The sequence below is a fragment of the Zalophus californianus genome, chromosome 8 (genome assembly GCF_009762305.2).
Source record: "Zalophus californianus isolate mZalCal1 chromosome 8, mZalCal1.pri.v2, whole genome shotgun sequence".
Lineage (NCBI taxonomy): Eukaryota > Metazoa > Chordata > Mammalia > Carnivora > Otariidae > Zalophus > Zalophus californianus.
In genome coordinates this window covers 5,197,250-5,215,351 of record NC_045602.1, presented here as the reverse complement: position 1 = coordinate 5,215,351, position 18,102 = coordinate 5,197,250, and the positions used below count along the sequence as shown (strand labels likewise).

The 18,102-nt window shown below is 47.4% G+C and overlaps 1 protein-coding gene across 3 annotated transcripts; it reads left to right on the top strand.

Moving 5' to 3' along the window:
* The first annotated feature begins 2,741 nt into the window (after positions 1–2,741).
* CMPK2 (cytidine/uridine monophosphate kinase 2) lies at positions 2,742–17,750 on the top strand. Of its 3 annotated transcripts, XM_027623533.1 has the most exons (6): positions 2,742–4,283; positions 5,650–5,764; positions 6,738–6,939; positions 14,389–14,622; positions 16,063–16,172; positions 16,483–17,750. In XM_027623533.1, exons 1-6 carry the CDS (start codon positions 3,612–3,614, stop codon positions 16,605–16,607), a joined length of 1,458 nt encoding a protein of 485 aa, XP_027479334.1. In that variant the 5' UTR covers positions 2,742–3,611; the 3' UTR covers positions 16,608–17,750. The 3 variants fall into 3 exon arrangements, with proteins under 3 accessions (XP_027479334.1, XP_027479332.1, XP_027479333.1); XM_027623531.1 differs by having other exon boundaries at positions 2,746–4,283; positions 16,063–17,750; XM_027623532.1 differs by having other exon boundaries at positions 2,748–4,115; positions 16,063–17,750.
* The last annotated feature ends 352 nt before the right edge of the window (positions 17,751–18,102 follow it).

Below are 18,102 nucleotides of genomic sequence, written 5' to 3'. Positions count from 1 at the left end.
TTAGAAAGCGCTGTCAAATTTTGTGCTGAAACTTTTTTTCCTTTAGTTGTCTTTAATCAGAGTTGTGTTTGAACAGGTACTCTTAAGTTTTCCTGAGACCTGTGGAAAGTTGCAACAGTCCTAGTGGGGAAGCTTCTGGAGCCGTGAACCCAGCTCATCATTTACTAAGTGATTTTGGTAACTTACATTATTTCTCTGGGTCTCCATTGCCTCGTCTGTAAATCCAGCTGTCTCGTGGGATTTTGGGGAAGACTGAAAATTCTAATGCATGTGAATCACATAAATTGGGACAGTGTATGGAAGACTCTAAGTGTTCAGTTAGGGTTAGCTATTGTTTTTCTAGTAGTGTTATGTTCTGAATGGAAACAAAGATAACTCTCATTTTACTTAGAAAGGAAACTAAAAGCAAATTCACCAAAATAGCAAGCCTATGTGTAATGATTTCCAATTATGCACTGGTGGATACTTTCCAAGTGCCTGAAATCATCTTAGTCACAAACATTTTGAAATATCACCATGGTATGACAATCAAGAAATACTTTTTGTTTCCTTTCTTTGCTAGATCACATGTGTATGAAGAAACAAAAACCAAGTCAGTTTACATTTCAAATCAAAGCAGCATGGCACAGAAGAGAGCCAGGTAGGCTTTTCAAGCTAAATATTTTAAGATTTCAATCCTAGTTCAGCCAGGAATGTTTAATTTTGGGTAAATTTCTTTACCTGCCTGATCTTGTTAACACATCTGGGAAACATGGGTATTAATATCACACGCACAGAGGGCATTGTCAGGATTAAATGACATAATGTATGTTAAGTACAAAGAGTGCTGCTTGTATAATAAATTAGCAATAGCTAGCACACAATCCAGCACGGGGTACCAGGCATTGCTCCGCACTTTGCATGTACTAACTTCTTTTATAGCGGGGGAAACTCACGTCACACAGGGAGTAAGTGTCTGAACTGGGATTTAAACACCTGCATCACTGCTCAATGATTGATCATTATTAGCACATTATTTTATTGTTTTTTCCTAAGTCTGTTCTAAGGAGGCCAGTTTCTTTTATTCGTTCATGTGTTCATTCACTCACTCATTCATTCATTCATTCATTCAGGCATTCTCTCTTTCCTTCCTTCTTCTTTGCTTCAACAACTGAGAGCCTCCTATTTTTTAGATAAAATATTAATAAATATGAAAAAAATAGAAATAAATAAGTCAAAGTCTTTCCCAGCAAAGAACTCACAAAAATCCTTGAACAGATGTTCTATTCTTTCCAACTTGTCGTCTCCCGTTCATTTAAGAGTAAGTTTCAGGAGTGGTAGACTTTCTTAATCAAAGTCATGGCTTGCGCAGGCCCAGGGAGGGATTTCTTCTTCCAACTGCTCAAGACGGGGTAGGCTGGAGGAGGTACAAGGCAGCCCCCTTTAGGCTTTCTACTCGGGACTCGGCCATCTCTAAGGGCATCCAAATGCAACTGGAAAACGGCCAAATGTCATCACCATTTTTCTTTAGCCAGAGACTTTTTTCTCAAAACACCTGCACATCCTTAATGTACTCCCTGATGTGGGCCATTTCCTGCAGGAATGTCCCAGCACCGGCTGCAACCCATTAGCAGATGGTGGAATTGGTTATTTGCAATCATCATAACATTTCTGTGGTAAATCCTTTACTGACACATACTGTACATCAGTACCATACATCAACTACTATACATACATCGAAAGGTGCACAGTTCATAAATGCACAGCACAATGAATTCTTGGCAGAATGAACACACATATGTAATGAGCATCTTTATCAAGAAAAAGAATTTTACCAAGAAGTCTCCAAGACCTTCCCCCCAGGCCCTAAACCCTACCTCCACTCCAAAGATAACCCTGTCCTAAAAACCATACTCTAGGTTACAACAGCACGTCCTCTTTCTGCTGGGCTTCTCTCACTCAGTGTTGTGTTTGCAGACTTATCCACTTTGCTGTGTTTAGCAGTAGATTGTTCATTTTCATAGCTCCCATTTATTGATTTCCTTGTTTAAATATACCACAATACATTTAATTATTTTATTATGATGAGCATTTGGAATATTTTGCTATTACACCATGCATTTTCTTGTACATATCTTTTGGTCGCCATATATGTACGCATTTATGTTGGGTATATACCCAGGATTGGAATCACTCGTTCATGTGGTTTATGCGTGTTCCCCTTGAGCATATACCTCCAAAGAGTCTTCCAGAGTACTTGAACCAATTTACACTCCCGCTAGAATACTATACATATGAAAACAACTCTGCACACTAAACGCCCCAAAGTGAGATTGCTCAGAGAGTAAGAATGATCCTGTCCTCAGCTAAAATCATCTTAATCTCTTAATTTCTCCTTGTCTATTAGCCCATACTTCAACTAGGTATCTACAATAGTTCCTGTTTGTCCAAAAGTTGTATTCCTTCCAGAATTAAACGTACAGCCATGGTAAATCCAAACTGCTTCAATTATAAAGTTTGTTTGCCCTCAGTTCATCTAATGTTTTTCATCTTTACTCTAAATGTTTGGGTTTTCCCGATAGGATTTTTGTTTTCAGTATGCTTGACAATAGTTTTTTATAAAGATTTTATTTATTTATTTGTCAGAGAGAGAGAGAGAGAGAGAGAGAGCGCACAAGCAGGGGGAGCTGCAGGCAGAGGGGGAAGCAGGCTCCCCGCTGAGCAAGGAGCCCGATGCGGGACTTGATTCCAGGACCCGGGGATCATGACCTGAGCCGATGCGGGACTCGATTCCAGGACCCTAATGACCTGAGCCGAAGGCAGACGCTGAACCAACTGAGGCACCCACGCGTTCCTGTTTGGCAATCATTTCCCAAAGTATCAGCTATTGAGTGTAAACAAAACATCTGAATAATTGTGTAAAACCTGCTATACCAAGGTGCGGGCTTCGGGCTGATACAGCATGCCAGGACCAACGAATTGGACCCGAAGGCAGGCCTTTATTTGGCTCCCGTGCAAATGTGGTGATACGTCCTAGTTAGCGAGTCAGCAAAAGAGGGGGGTAATTCCAAGAAGAGGGAAAAACGCTCCCTTCAGGCCTTCAAAGCAGCCCATAGGACTTGGGTCAGAGTGAGGGCGAGACAGCGGGTCAGGTGGAAACTTCGGGTCGAGCAGGGGGCCAAGGGGGCTGCAAGTCCTGCCCCCAGCCAGGAGTCTGCGCCGCACTGAAGAGCCAGGGACGGAGGGCGGGGGGCAGGAAGAGAACGAAGCTAAAAGGCAGAGCTCTGGCGCGCGCGGTCTCCGGGACACACTCACATACACACACGCGCGCGCGCGCACACCCGGGACGTAAACAACAGAGGAGGAATCAGTGCAGGGCCTGGGGCCACCGGCCGCTTCCCCGCACGCAGCGCCGGGCCGAGAGCACCCTCCGGGTGGCAGCCGGGACCGCGCCCGCCACCTGCGGCCGCCCCCTCCCCGCCGCCGCCGTTCGGGGCGCGGAACCCGAGCGGGCAGAGGGGGCCGAGGCCGCCAGAGGGTGCCCCCAGCCCCGCCCGCCCCCATCACTTAGCTTTCGTTTCCCCGGCGGCGGTGGCGGCCCGAGAGCGGCGGGGGCGGGACCGGACGAGCCCATGGCCTCCGCCCTCCGCCCGCGCTCCCCACTGCTGCTCGGGCGCCTCTCGGGGCCGCGACGCGGGGCCTGCGCTCCGGCCATGGCGCCGCCGCACCGCTTCGCGCTGGAGCTGCCGGGCTGCACGTTAGCTCACTTCGCCGTCGGCGGCGACGCCCCCGGCGCGCTCCCCGACCCCCGCGCGGCCGCGCTCCTGGGCCCGCCCGGCCGCAGCTACTCGCTGTGCGTGCCGCTGGCGCCGGGCGGGGACTGCGCGGCCCGGGTGCGGGCGGCGCGGCTGCACCAGCGCCTGCTGCACCAGCTGCGCCGCGACCCCCTCCGCCGGTGCCGGCTGCGCCCGCTGCTGTGCTACGGCCCCGGCGGCGGGGCGGGCGGCGTGCAGCACGGCTTCCTGCTCCACGACCCCAGCGACAGCCCCGACACCCGGCGCGCGTTGTTCTCCCTGCTCGGCGAGTCCCCGGAGGGCCCGCGTCTGGGCGAGTTCGTGGGCGACGCGCGCCTTCAGGTGTGGCAGCGCCTGTGGGAGCTGCGGGACGGCGCGGGGTGGCGGCAGGTGGGCCCCCGCGAGCGCGTCGTGTCCGCCCCGGAGCCCGCCCTGCACCCGGTGGTGCCCGACCTGCCCAGCTCTGGGGTCTTCCCGCACCGGGAGGCCGCCCGCGCCGTTCTGGAGGCGGTAAGAGTTCTGCCCCTTCCGGACACTCGGGGTGGGTCCCCCAGACAGGGAGTGGACAGGGCGCGCGCTCTCCGGGGCTGGCCTCTCCAGCCTGGCCTCTGTTGCCCAGGGAACTGATTGACGCCGTCGACACACCAGGCCGCCTGAGTGCCAGACTCTGGTTTAGACACTGCGGCTCTTTTCTCCATTCTTGGCCGCCAGGACCTTCCCATCCGAGGCGGGAACTGATGTCCCAAGGCCACGCTCGCCAGGCCTGCTCTGAATGCGTGCAGAAGGCGCCTCAGAGGGAAGAGGCAGCCGGGTGCGGGGAGGATCATGCCATCTGGGAGGCTGGGGCATGGTTTTGGTGAGAAAAAGGCATGAGTTTGGGGTTCAAGAACCTTGTTCTAAAACAGTGGCTGCCTGCTTCCTGGCTGCCGGTCCAGGTCGCACGACCCCTCTGTTCTCCCTTTGGTCTGTGAAACACTTGCCTTGCCTTGGTCAGGACAATCGGAGCTCTGGCACACAGCAGGTGCTCAGGGAAGGAGAGCGAAGGTTCTTTCCCAGCGCAGCCTGGGCGGGGCCTGGGGTGTCCAGACTCGGCTTTCTGAGGCTGCACTGTGGAATTTAGTGCATTTTGCAAGCTTTTAGGATTGTGTTACGAGGCGGTTTAAAAGGGCAGGACCAATCGCTTGGCTTTAAATCCCAACGCAGCATTTATTACCTGTGTCACTTTCAGTTTCTTATCCCCCCCGCCCCCCCGCCTCAGTTTCCTTAGTTCGTAGAGGGGAATAATAATGCTGCCACCCTCACCGAGTTACCGTGAAGGCTGGCCATGTTAATCCTCGAAAGCACTTAGAAGATGAAGAACACACATGTACAAACGTGCGGGCCTCGCTGCAGAGAGGCCGCGGTGAGCGGTGCGGGAAAGCGGAGGTGAGAGCTCAGAATGCCCGGGACGCCCTGCGCGACTCACCCGGTGACCGCGGCGCGCGGCTCTCTTCTCCGCCCCCTAGCGGTTAGGAAGGGACGGTGCTGACTGCTACCCGGAGCTGGGGCCGGAGCTGATTTTCCGCGTGCTACAGTTTCGCTGTCGCTGGGTCACCCTGCTCCGCACTTGCGGTCTTGCCTGTCCTTCCTCCTCTGGGGTAGCTGGTCAGTGTGGGTTGCAGGCTGACTGATCTCAGCCGCTATCGCCTTTTTTGAGGTACAGCTATTCAGTACAAAATGAAGGAATTCAGCCCTTCCCAGGTTCAAAATACTATGGATTTGGCACGGCGTCAAACACAACTTATGCCTTACTAGCATTGGGCAATCTTGTTCTCAGCAGTTAGAGATTGCAAAAGCCCCATTGCTTCACTGCTGATGCACAGACATTGTTTCGCAGTGTATACCCTTCATTCCTGAAGCCCAGGCAGTGCTTGACCTGGTTGACCAGTGCCCGGAGCAGGCCCAGAAAGGAAAGTTCCCGGTCATTGCCATCGAAGGACTGGATGCCACAGGTAATATTACCTTTGAGTTACAGGCAATGAGATTAATTGATCCCTTGCAGGAACAGACAGGTCTTTAGTAAGTAAAACTTGATACAGAGTTCAATTCATAAGCTTCATGTCAGTCTCTGGTGTGTGCCAGGCACGGAGCTCGGCAGGCCCGGGATACAAAGACGAGTAAGACGTTCGGTGGGAGGCCAGGGGAGCCTGGGCCTCAGGCGCTCCGGTGACCACGAGAAGGCACTTAATGCAGCCTCGGTGTGGGGAACAGAGCCATGGTCAGGGACAGCTCTGGAAGGGCTGACACCGGGACCATTTTCGGTGTAGATGAGAGAAGCGCAGGTGAGGAGGGCAGAAGCGATCCTCCCCAACAGAAGAAACAGCGTGGGCGAAAGTGAAGGGACTGGAGCCAGACTGGGGTATCTGGGAACCACGGGCCGTTCAGAGGACCCTTTTGGAGCAAAATTAGGAAGAACTAGGGAGCGGAGGGGAAAAAGCCTTGGAGCTGCCAAACAGATACCAAAACACAACGGACAACTCACACCTAGCCCCAAACACAAAAAACAGGAGAAGCGAGGTGCCAAGGGCAGCAGGATCCAGCCAAGGACGAGGTCCAGCTTGGGGCAGACGTCACGTGGTTGAGCGTGAGGTGCGGCTCCCTCCGCAGCAGGTGCAGAGTGTTTTGAGGAACCAGGTGGAGGTTTTCCCAGGCCCGGAGGTCTACGCCAGAGTTTATCATTAATTTGTAAACAAGAGCACCATTTGGGTTTTCTTCCAAGTGTTATGATACCACGTAGAGGAAACCCCGGGTCCTAAAAGGCTGCGTCTTTTTTTTTTTTTTTTAAATCAAGAATCATAGTAGGCAATGAACTGCTTTGATTTACAGGTGGATGGAGTGTCTCTGCTCTTTCTGGGCTAATATGAGCATTTGGGAGCCATTTGGTGGCTATGGTAACGGAGCGCTATGTTTGTGTCTTTTCTGCAGGCAAAACCACTGTGACCCAGTCGGTTTCAGACTCTCTCAACGCTGTGCTCTTAAAGTCGCCACCCGCTTGCATCAGCCAGTGGAGGAAAATCTTTGATGATGAACCAACTATCATTAGAAGAGCTTTTTACTCTTTGGGCAATTATATCGTGGCTTCTGAAATAACTAAAGAATCTACCAAATCTCCTGTGATTGTAGACAGGTAGGTGTAAAGATGCTGTGAATTTGGCGTTTTCTCCCTGAGGGTGTGTGTCTTTACCTATATATGCAAGTATACACCTGTGTTTATTAAGTCAAACTGTATTATGATAATAATAGGAATAATGTCTATGATTTGTTAATTACCTACACCATAGGCTGGCATTTTGTTAAGAGCATAAATATATTTTACTGTATCTGGAACAATTGCATGGTTAGGTGGATACTAAATGTTATCCCCAATTTACTGATGAGAAGCCTAGGTCTTACAAGGGTTAAGTAACTTGCCACTGACTAAGCTAGAAATAGCATCTGGGGGATATTGACAAAGCCTCTGCTTTAGAAATCGATGCTTTCAGTAGTTCATTTGTTCATCAGCTTATTTATAAAACATTTATTGGGCATCTGCTGTTTGCCAAAGACTGTTCTCAATTTAGGGGATTCATCTGGAAATGAGCTAGACGATGATGCTCTGCTTTCATGGAGCAAACCTACTGTTGCAGGAGAACAGTCGAGTGCATAAAGACATATGATAATATCAGAGAATGGTAAATACTCTGAAGAGGATAGGTCAAGGTGGATATGGGCTGAGGATGGCCTCTCTAAGGAAGTAACGCTGATCTGAGTTCTGAATGCCCCCAAAGAGATGGGAATGAAAACTATGGAGTAGCAGCATTATGGAGAGAGGAGTCAGCAGGAGCAAAGCCTACAGAGAGAAAGAAGGTAGCATATTCAAGGACTAGAAATAGGCCAGTGTGATGAGCACGTAGTGGACGAGGGGCTGTTTTCTGGATGAATGGCCAGAGAGAGGCAGGGAATAGAACAGCAGAGCCCATGTGCCAAGTTAGTGCGGATTTTATTCTGAGTGCAGAGGGGAGCCATTGGAAGGTTTCAGATAATGGAGTGACGTAAACTGCTTTAGATTTTTAAAATTGCATACCTAAGAAGTAGCTTAAAATACCACAAGAATGATTGAAGTGTATGGCAAGCACGTCATCCTCGGCTTAAAATCACCCAACTCGGTGATAATGGAAATTACAATCATGGTGAGATCCCATTTTGCTCTCATCAGGTAGGTGAGAACCAATGAAAATGTGCTGAGACTCAGAGCTGGAGATCATGGGGGTGGCTAGAAGCCCTACAAGGTGCTGGTGGGGGTGGACATGGGGCTCAGAGAGCGATCTGAAAGGGACAGCAAAGCGAACGCTGCTTTCACCTCCTGACGAAATGCAAAAGTTTCTTTTTTAAAATTTCTTTCTTTTTTAAAAATTTATTTCTTTTTATTTTTTACTTAAATTCTGTTAATTAGCACATAGTGTATTATTAGTTTCCGAAGTAGAGTTCAGTGATTCATCAGTCTTTTTTTTTGAAGCTTTTATTTATTTATTTGAGAGAGAGAGTGAGAGAGAGCACAGCATGAGCCGGGTGAGGGGAGAGGGAGAAGCAGACTCCCCGCTGAGCAGGGAGCCCAATGTGGGGCTCGATCCTGGGACTCCTGGATCATGACCTGAGCCGAAGGCAGATGCTCAACCGACTGAGCCACCCAGGCGCCCCTCATCAGTCTTATATAACACCCAGTACTCATTACATCACATACTGTCCCCAGTGTCCATCCCCCAGCCACCCCATCCCCCACCCCCCTCCGCTCCAGCAACCCTCCCTCAGCTGTGTTCATAATATTGAAAAATTTCAAAAACCGAGAGCCCATCAGTAGAAGAAAGGGCACATAAATGCTAGCATATTTGTGAAACGGAGCACCATTCAGCAACATAAGTCAGTACACTGCATCAGCGTGCATAAAACGCAAAACCCTCATTTTGACTGAGAACATCATGTTGCAGATAGGTGTTCAGTAGAATACATGCCAAATAATGACAAACTGTAGAGTCCAGAGGGGAGAAAGGGTACTGAACAAACTTAACAGGACCAAGGAGAGAGAAATGCAGTTGATGCACCGTGCAAAAGGTCGGAAACTGCAACTGAATTATTGCTTAATGTTCAGTGAATGTGTATTGCTCTCCGCAATTTTACTTATTTTTGGGAAGATAAGCAGTTGTATTGAAGTATGACAAGTATGCAGGAAAAAGCACTAATCCTAAATGTAAATCTCAAGGAATTTCAAGCAATGAACACACCCAAGTCTGGATGCCTGCACCCACATCCAGACTCAGAGCGTTACCACACCCCATAAAGCCAGGTCATTCTCCTTCCCGGTCCCTGCGCATTCTTCCCTCACCTCCGCTCCCCCGTAGTGAGCACTGCCCGACCTCCATCACTGTGTAATAGTCTGTACCTTAGTACTCCTGGCATCTGACTTCCTTCTTGCCACATAGGAGACTCGCCTCGCTGCTATGAATGTACGTATTTTTTTTTTTTTTTTTTTTTGATAGAGAGAGTGCGGGGCGGGGAGGGGTGGGGTGGGGAGGGGAAAGGGGGAAGGGAGAGAACCTTCAGCAGACCCCGTGGCTGAGCTCAGAAGCCGACTCCCCAGGCTTGATCTCATGACCCTGAGATCACGACCTGAGCTGAAGCCAAGAATTGGACGCTCCACTGACCGAGCCAGCCAGGCACCCCTATGAGTATTTTGTACATAACTTGGGTGCAGGTACATATGCAGTTTTGGTGCATAGATTCCCAGGAGTGGAACTGTAGGGACGTGGGGTTCATGTGTGTTCAGCTTTAGCAGGTACTGCAAAAAGTTTTCTGAAGTGGTTGGAACCACGCACCATGACCGCCCCCGCCCCCAGCAGTGTTTGAGAATTTCCTGTGGCTGGTGTCCTTGTCAACATCTAGAATCGCCTGCCTTTTTTTTTTGAGGGTCTCCACTGGTTCCTGGTGGCTAAGTTGATCAGTTGCAAGCTAGTTTGCCATATCTGGAAACTTCTACCCCTTTCTTGAAATATCTTTCTCTGTATACTTTTCTGTATCTCTGAAATATTCCATGAAAAGGCGGTTCAGAGCGTGTGTAGGGAATAAAATGGGAGGTGGTGGGTTGCCAGCCAAGATGAACACAGTAAAAATAAGTTAGAAGGCCAGGGCTGTCCTCTAAGCTATGACACCAGCAGGTAGTTTTTTTTTTTTAATTTTTTATTGTTATGTTAATCACCATATATTACATAATTTGTTTTGGTGCAGTGTTCCATGATTCATTGTTTGTTCATAACACCCAGTGCTCCATGCAGAACGTGCCCTCCTCAATACCCATCACCAGGCTAACCCATCCCCCCACCCTCCTCCCCTCCAGAAACCTCAGTTTGTTTTTCAGAGTCCATCATCTCTCCTGGTTCGTCTCCCCCTCTGACTTACTCCCCTTCATTCTTCCCCTCCTGCTATCTTCTTCTTTTTTTTTCCTTAACATATATTGCTTTACATGTTTCAGAAGTACAGATCTGTGATTCAACAGTGTTGCACAATTCACAGCGCTCACCGTAGCACATATCTTCCCCAATGTCTATCACCCAGCCACCCCGTCCCTCCCACCCCCGACCACTCCAGCAACACTCAGTTTGTTCCTGAGATTAAGAATTCCTCATATCAGCGAGGTCATATGATACATGTCTTTCTCTGATTGACTTATTTCACTCAGCATAACACCCTCCAGTTCCATCCACGTCGGTGCAAACGGCAAGATCTCGTTCCTTTTGATGGCTGCACAATATTCCATTGTGTATATACACCACCTCTTCTTTATCCATTCATCTGTCGATGGGCATCTTGGCTCTTTCCACAGTTTGGCTATTGCGGACATTGCTGCTATAAACATTGGGGTGCACGTACCCCTTCGGGTCCCTACATTTGTATCTTTGGGGTAAATACCCAGTAGTGCAATACCAGCAGGTAGTTTTAATGCTGGGGATGGCAAGATCGTTATTTCAGGGTTGCGAGTTATAGGGGATCCTGGAGAAGGGTAAGAAATTGCATTCCTTTGTGGGACTTCTTCACCTGTGGGATGTTTTTACCCTATTATTAATGTGTCTGAATCTACCTACCATATCTCAGATCTTTTCTCTTCATACAGTGTCCTTTTTCAAGGAGACAGACTATACTTTTCCTAATACAGGGCGACTCCCTGAGGCACATGATTTCTTCAGATGTCCCTGGAGTTGCACTGGCTTCTGTGTGTACTGAGATACCTATCCTCTCTGCTCCCAATTTCCTAATGTGTTAAATGGAGATACCGCATATCCCTTCCCTGCCCACCACTAAAACCTGTGGTGACTATCCAATGGGTTGCTACACGGGGAAGTGCTTTGCAATAGCAAATTGCTATTAAGATATAAAGCATTATTATATAAGCTGTGTACAATGTGTCGGCAAATTGCATTTGATTTGAACTGATGTGGCTTGCCTGATGGCAGGAGTGGAAAATTCTAAATGGTGGAGAGTCTGAAATTGATGGCCAGTGGGTATGATTATTTAAAATGAGCTGCAGTGTTGTTAGTGAGAGAGTTCCAGCTATAGAAGGCAGGGCTCTCATTCTTCCCTTGCTTTTTCTTCTTTGTGTCTGTGAATTGTTGGCAATTTTGTTCTTTAGAGAGATACTGTATCACCTTGTCAAATGAGAAGAAAAGAGCGGTTATTTGTTGTCTGGGTGGGTTTTGTTCATGTGTAAAGATTTTAATGAAATCCATTTTAGACTACACCATCATCTAGCTGAACAAATGAGGGCGGCAGAGTCATTTTTGATGGTGACTGTGGTTAAGGTTGGCAACTTAATCACCCTCATTACCTTTAAAAGTCTATTCTTGCGGATGGTTTTTCCACAAAAAGAAGGCTTTTAAAATGAAGATGATATCAGCCTCTGTATTCATAGCTGAGTATTTAATTCAGTGAAAATGGGACACGTGCAAAATGCAGAGCAAATTGTAGTTTGGCTGCCAAGAAAAAGAGCGCCTGGACCCTGCATGGATTTATTCAGCTTGGGAGACCAGACGCATCTCACAGAGAAGGGGAAGTGCACGTTTGTAGGTGGTGAATCAGGGACGTGATAGAGAGCAGGCTCCTGGGTGGGACTCCAGGAGCTAGCCGCTGTGGAGGCTGGGGGTTTGCAGCACACACTTCTGGAGGTGGACGGGGCTTGGAAGGGTGGATGGTATTGGAATTGACCACCTCCCAAATTAATGTTTTTGGTCCTTTTCAGTATTGTCTGTATTACCATCATTTGCAAATGCAGCTTTAGTTAAAACCGGTGTCCAGTAAGAATAGTATTGTCTTATAATGACAGGGTGATACAGTTTTTAAAGGACTTGTCTCTTTTTATTTTTTATTTATTTTTTAAAAAAGGTTATTTATTTATTTATTTGACAAAGAACTAGTGAGAGCAGGAACACAAACAGGAGGAATGGGAGCGGGAGAAGCAGGCTTCCTGCCGAGCAGGGAGCTCGATGCGGGGCTCAGTCCCTGGGCCCTGGGATCATGAGCCAAAGGCAGACACTTAACACTGAGCCACCCAGGCGCCCCAGGACTTGTCTCTTTTTATAGCAACTGTGGAGGGAAACAAAAGTTGCATGCTTTTCATTGTCCAGATGGGGAAGTTGAGGCTATATTGGCTTAAATGAGTTACCTGTGTCCACAGAGCCAGTAGCGGTCAGGGGATCAATCAATACATAGCTCAGAAAGCACTGTGAATTTATTTTGTAGATCCCAGTACATCCTTTTCACTGTGAAAAGAAGTTCAAATATAAAATGGTCAAGAATTTAGGATTTTATTTATTTATTTTTTCTTTTAAAAGATTTAGTTATTTTAGAGAGAGAGAGAGAGCACGTGTGCAGGAAAGTGGGGGGAAGGGTCAGAGAGAGAGGGAGAGAGAGAATCCCAAGCAGACTGCACGCTGAGTGCAGAGCCCCATGCAGGGCTTGATCTCACACCCTTGAGAACGTGACCTGAGCCGAAACCAAGAGATGGATGCTTAATCAACTGTGCCACCCAGGCACCCCCAGAATTTAGGATTTTAAAACACTGAAGGCAGTAAATTGAAATACAGACCAGGATGGGGCCATAGGTACTTCTCTACATTGGGATGTTTATAAGAATTTCATAAATATCTGTTGTACATGATAATCCTTTGATACTGTATTTGAAGTTTTGCATTTAGTCGCTTAAGATTGGAATATGACATGAACAGGGCAAGATTATAATGGGGTATGCTGATTAATAAACTGATTCCAATTCATGCATTTGCACACCCAAAGAACATTTACTGCATACTGACTGCGAGCCAGACACTGGTTTCAGGTTTGGGAATGCAGAGGTGACTAAAAAAGGAATTTTCTAAGGGAGGAGTGGAAAGAGGTCATACTTATAGACAAATTGCTTTTCTTTACCATGAGAAGCTCTTCGGTGGAGTCGACCATGAAAGACATTGAGGGCCCAGAGGAGGGAACCATGGGGGGAGGGGCTCATCTGAGCAGGGCTCTGCAGGTAGAGTAGGAGTTCTGCTCGCTGAGAAGCTCACTCCCGCTGGAGGAAAGAGCATGAAGACAGGCTCCTGTGATTCAGCGTGCCTGGGTGCACACCCTGAACACCGTTCGGTGTCTTAGTTAGGCTGGATGTTTCTGGCAGGCCTGGGTGCACACCCTGAACACCGTTCGGTGTCTTAGTTAGGCTGGATGTTTCTGGCAGGCAGTGGAAAGCCATGGGGCATTTCGAAATAGATTGTCTTTTATTGTTGTGATTTTCTTTTCCTCCCTCTGCCACCATTTAAAATGAGCCAGTCAAGAGGGCCCCGCTTCACTCAGGGAGGATTTCACAGAGTAGTGGAGGTCGTATTTGTGTTCATTTCCCTCCCTGACAGGTGTCGACACACAGTGAGAGGCTGGGCGCTGGGCAGGACAAAGGCCGCCTCGCCGGGGTCCCCAGAACATGGATTTCATCCACAGATTTTTATGTGGCCGAGACACAAGATCGGATGCAAGGGGACTACCAAGCACATCTCTCCCCCCGCTCGCCCTCCCTTTCCCGGAAGGCAACGTAGACCAGGCCAGAGAGACGTGACAGTGGGGTGTCAGCTGAGTCAGCGTCGCTCTCTGAAGAGCCCGTTGCATTCTCATTGTGGTTGCTGACTTCGGTTTATTTTTTGCATTTTATAAATACTTTAAAAACAAGATTTAGGGGCGACTGGGTGGCTCAGTCGGTGAAGCTTCGACCTTCGGCTCAGGTCATGATCCCAGGGTCCTGAGATCGAGTCCTGCGTCGGGCTCCTGGCTCAGCGGGAAGCCTGCTTCTCCCTCTGCCTCTGCCCCTCCCCCCGACTTGTGTTTTTTCTCCCTCACTCTGCTCTCTCTCAAATAAAAAAAAAATCTTAAAAAAATAAGATTTAGTTTTATTTCTTTGATATATGCGATGCTAAGGAAACTTGAGCAGAGCCATCCCTGGTTTCCCCCAGCTGATTTTCAGGTGCACCTTGACCCTGGCCTCTGTGGATGCAGAACTCACTCCTGGTCTCCTTCTCAGGTACTGGCACAGCACGGCCGCCTACGCCATAGCCACCGAGGTGACCGGGGGGCTCCAGCACCTGCCCCCGGCCCATCATCCTATCTACCAGTGGCCTAGGGACCTGCTCAAGCCCGACCTGGTCTTGCTGCTCACGGTGAGTCCCGAGGAGAGGATGCATCGGATTGAGCGCCGGGGCATGGAGAGGACCAGAGAGGAAGCTGAACTGGAGGCCAACAGCATATTCCGTCAAAAGTAGGTGTCCCGGTGTGCATGGTAGGGCCCTGTTCCTGGCCATGGTGGTGAGCTGGGATCAGCTACGACTTTACGAATGTGGAGAAAATGGCATCGTTCCCATTTTTCAAACCCATGGTACAATATCCTCCAAGGGGGTTCAGCTCCTTCTGACGGTATTGTTTCCCCAGGCTATCTGACTGGGCCTCAGACCTTCCTTCTGGTTCTGGCTGTGCCAGGAACAGTGTGAACCTGGCTAAGACAATGCACGTTCCTGGGTCTTGGCTCCCCAGTCCTAATGTAATGGGCACGGAGTGCTGATGAGCTCGTGGTGACTTTTCCTTGGTAGGTGCTTCCCGTGTGTCAGGCATTTGCGTTCTGATGCTCTCTGATCCCGGCAAGTGAACCTGAGCCATATTTTACACTTTACGAAACTGGGGCTCAAAGGACTAAGTGATTTGTCTAGGTTGACCCAGGTGCTCTTTAGTAAAACTGGGATTAAAATCACGGTCTTTCTGATTTTGAAGGCAGTGCTTTTGTTTTCGTTAGAAATCTATGAGACACTAGTGGGAGAGTCTGGGCTGTCTTCTTGCTTGATGGCTGAGCATGAGTCAGCTCTGTAGGACGGGCTCAACAAGCTAAAGCAGAGTAGTTCAGATAAATAAACAACAATAGCAGTGCTATCATAACACAATCCTGTGTTATACAAATAATTGAATAACAACTCTGCTGTGCGCACAGAAACCATGTCAGACCATTTACTTGCACTAATTCAATTAGACCTCATGACAGACTCACCAGGAAGGCATGATTTCCGTCCTCATTTTACAGATGAGAAGACGGAGGCAGAGGGAAAAGAAATTTTACTCTGGTTCGCTCAGCTAGGAAGTGGTAAACGGCACTGTTGTAACCACCTGCCGTCATACTTCTGTCAGGCCGTCCGCACACTCATTCAGAGGTATCAAGGCTAGGTCACCCCAAAGGGAGATGTGGAAACCTGGTGCAATTTTAGAAGACTCAGCCATGAAAACAGTGCGTATGCGGAGGACCTCTGGCTTGTCTGAGATCCTTCAGGGCACAGACCGTGGAGACATTTCCCGGTTGTCCAATTAGTTAATCTCTTTGAGCCTCTGCTACTTTTTCTGCAAAATGGGGATGACGTGGTTCCCTTCCTGAGGTCCCCCTGAGTATGACACCAGAAGAATCATGCAGAATGCTGATGCTTGGTAGGTAATAGGTATCAATAAAGGCTAGCTATTAAGCCTTATTATGAATTTATGATTTATTAAACAAAATGTATCAAATGTCTCCCGTGGACAAAGCTAGTGGCTGAGGGGGACAGTGAGATAAACCAGGTGGGGCCCTTGCTGTAAGCTGTATCCGTTATGGTAGGAAAACAGCGTTTGCATGGAGAGCCGTGTTAAAAAATAAGCCAACTCCTTTCATTCTGCCTGTCTCCAGGGTAGAAGTGTCCTATCAGCGGATGGAGAACCCTTGTTGCCATGTGGTTGATGCCAGCCCCTCAAGAGAAGAAGTCCTCCAGATGGTCTTAAGCGTAATCCAAAATAATTGTAATTAATTGTAATTACTCCAAAATGTAATTATACATTTTGTTAGATTTGATGTTGTTTGATGCATCTAGGCCCACGACTGGTTACCTGGTTTCCCCAGATTACTGTTGCATAAACATAGTGTGTCCTAGAAAACTGGAGACCAGACATTTCGATTTTACCTAAACCATTGTCCTCCCTTTTGACCGATGGACCCATCAAGGTTGAGACTGTCATGTTTCAGCCAGAGATCAGTGGTTGCTTTCTTCAAGTATAACAAATGTTTTCTTGGAATGTATTTCTAACTACGTCCCTACCAAATCCCTCCAAGTTTTGTCTCATCCAGAAAGCATGAGGTATACAGAAGTAACCAGGAAGATCTCCCAAATCGGTGGAAGCCCCTTCAGCCTCTCCCATGCCTACACCTGGGCCACTGATGAGATCTCCATGTGGTAGACTTGCCTTCTTCCCAGTATGGCCACACTTCATCACTGGGGACTTGGCCCGCCAAGTACTCTTGAAGAGAAAGGGTCCATGTGTCCTGGGCTGTCTGAGGACATTCCCACAGAGCCATCTTTGGGTAGAGGACACTTACAAAGACGACCGAGGACTTGTGCCCTACCACCCCTGAGATGGTCCTCTTGGTTAGCACTTCAGAGTCAAATACAGAGACTGCCAACCCAAGGTGCTCTAAATACAAATACACCAACCTTTGAATTATGTTCTGCTTATTTATATTTCTTTCTTTTCCCCTGAAAACATGGTTTTGGATATAATGAGTGTTTTGGACTGAGCAAGATGCATTAAACTTAGCCAGTCGAGCAATATATTTATGTTGATATTTACATCATGTTTCTCCTCAGTGTAGGGCTCTGCTTTGCTAATTAGAATTGGAGCCAAGAAGCTAAATGCAATGCTTGTTGTGTATTTTCATTACACAGATTTAATTTATCTTACTAAATAAGCACAGTGGATCCTGGAATGGGATTTCTTAGTAAATTATCTTGCACTTAAATGTCTTATGCTTACACATGAAATCAGCTTTGATATCTGTTTGCCTAGGGGAAAAAAAGCTGAGGAAAGAGGAAATTTAATAACTATGTGGCCTTGGGTGAGTCACTGAACATCAGTAGTTCATGTAACTTGATCTAAAAAGTGATAATAATTCTTTGTTTGTCCTAAGTAGTTGGCTGAACCAGGTGATTACCTAAAATTCCTTCCAGTTCTAAGCTAGGTGAAGTTTGTAAATTAGACATTCCCCCCAAATAATTACATTTAAGGCCTTATCAGGTTTATCATATAGAATCTTAAATTATAATAAAGTTTAGTATTAATAACTATCGTACTGTTTTCAAAGGAATTACAGGTAATTTTTACATAATATATTTACATGTATAAATATGTACTTGATTTCGGTTGAAAACATTTTTAAAGCCAATAAATAGCATTAGGTTTCTGAAAGATGTGATATCTAATTATGTTATTGGTGTTATTTAAACAGTTTGAAAATCTTATGTCAGCAGTCTAGAAAAGCAAACACTTTATGCTTTCTTTCTGTACCTTGCAAATGAATAAAGTTGCTGTGATTTTCTAATGTATGATGTTGTCACAGTGTATGTTGGTTGTTCAAAGGTGCTGGTCCAGTGGGGCTTTTGCATTGATGGGGGTTTTTGGTCAAGGAAGTGGGAAGGTGTGAGCTCGCTGGCCAAGGGGAATCTGTGGTTCAAGTGCTTTCAGAGGAAGGGAGGGCGTTTTTGTTTTGTTTTAAAAAAACGGTTTCAGGAAAGTGGAATCCTTTCTTCATTGCAGATATTAAAAAGAAGATATAATTCTTCGTACTCTTGGGTCTTTTTTTATTCGATGATAGGTATATGATTTATAAGCATGAGATAAGACAGTGCCTCCTGCCCAGCAACTGATGACAAGGAATCATTTGTTTGGCTCCGTTTCA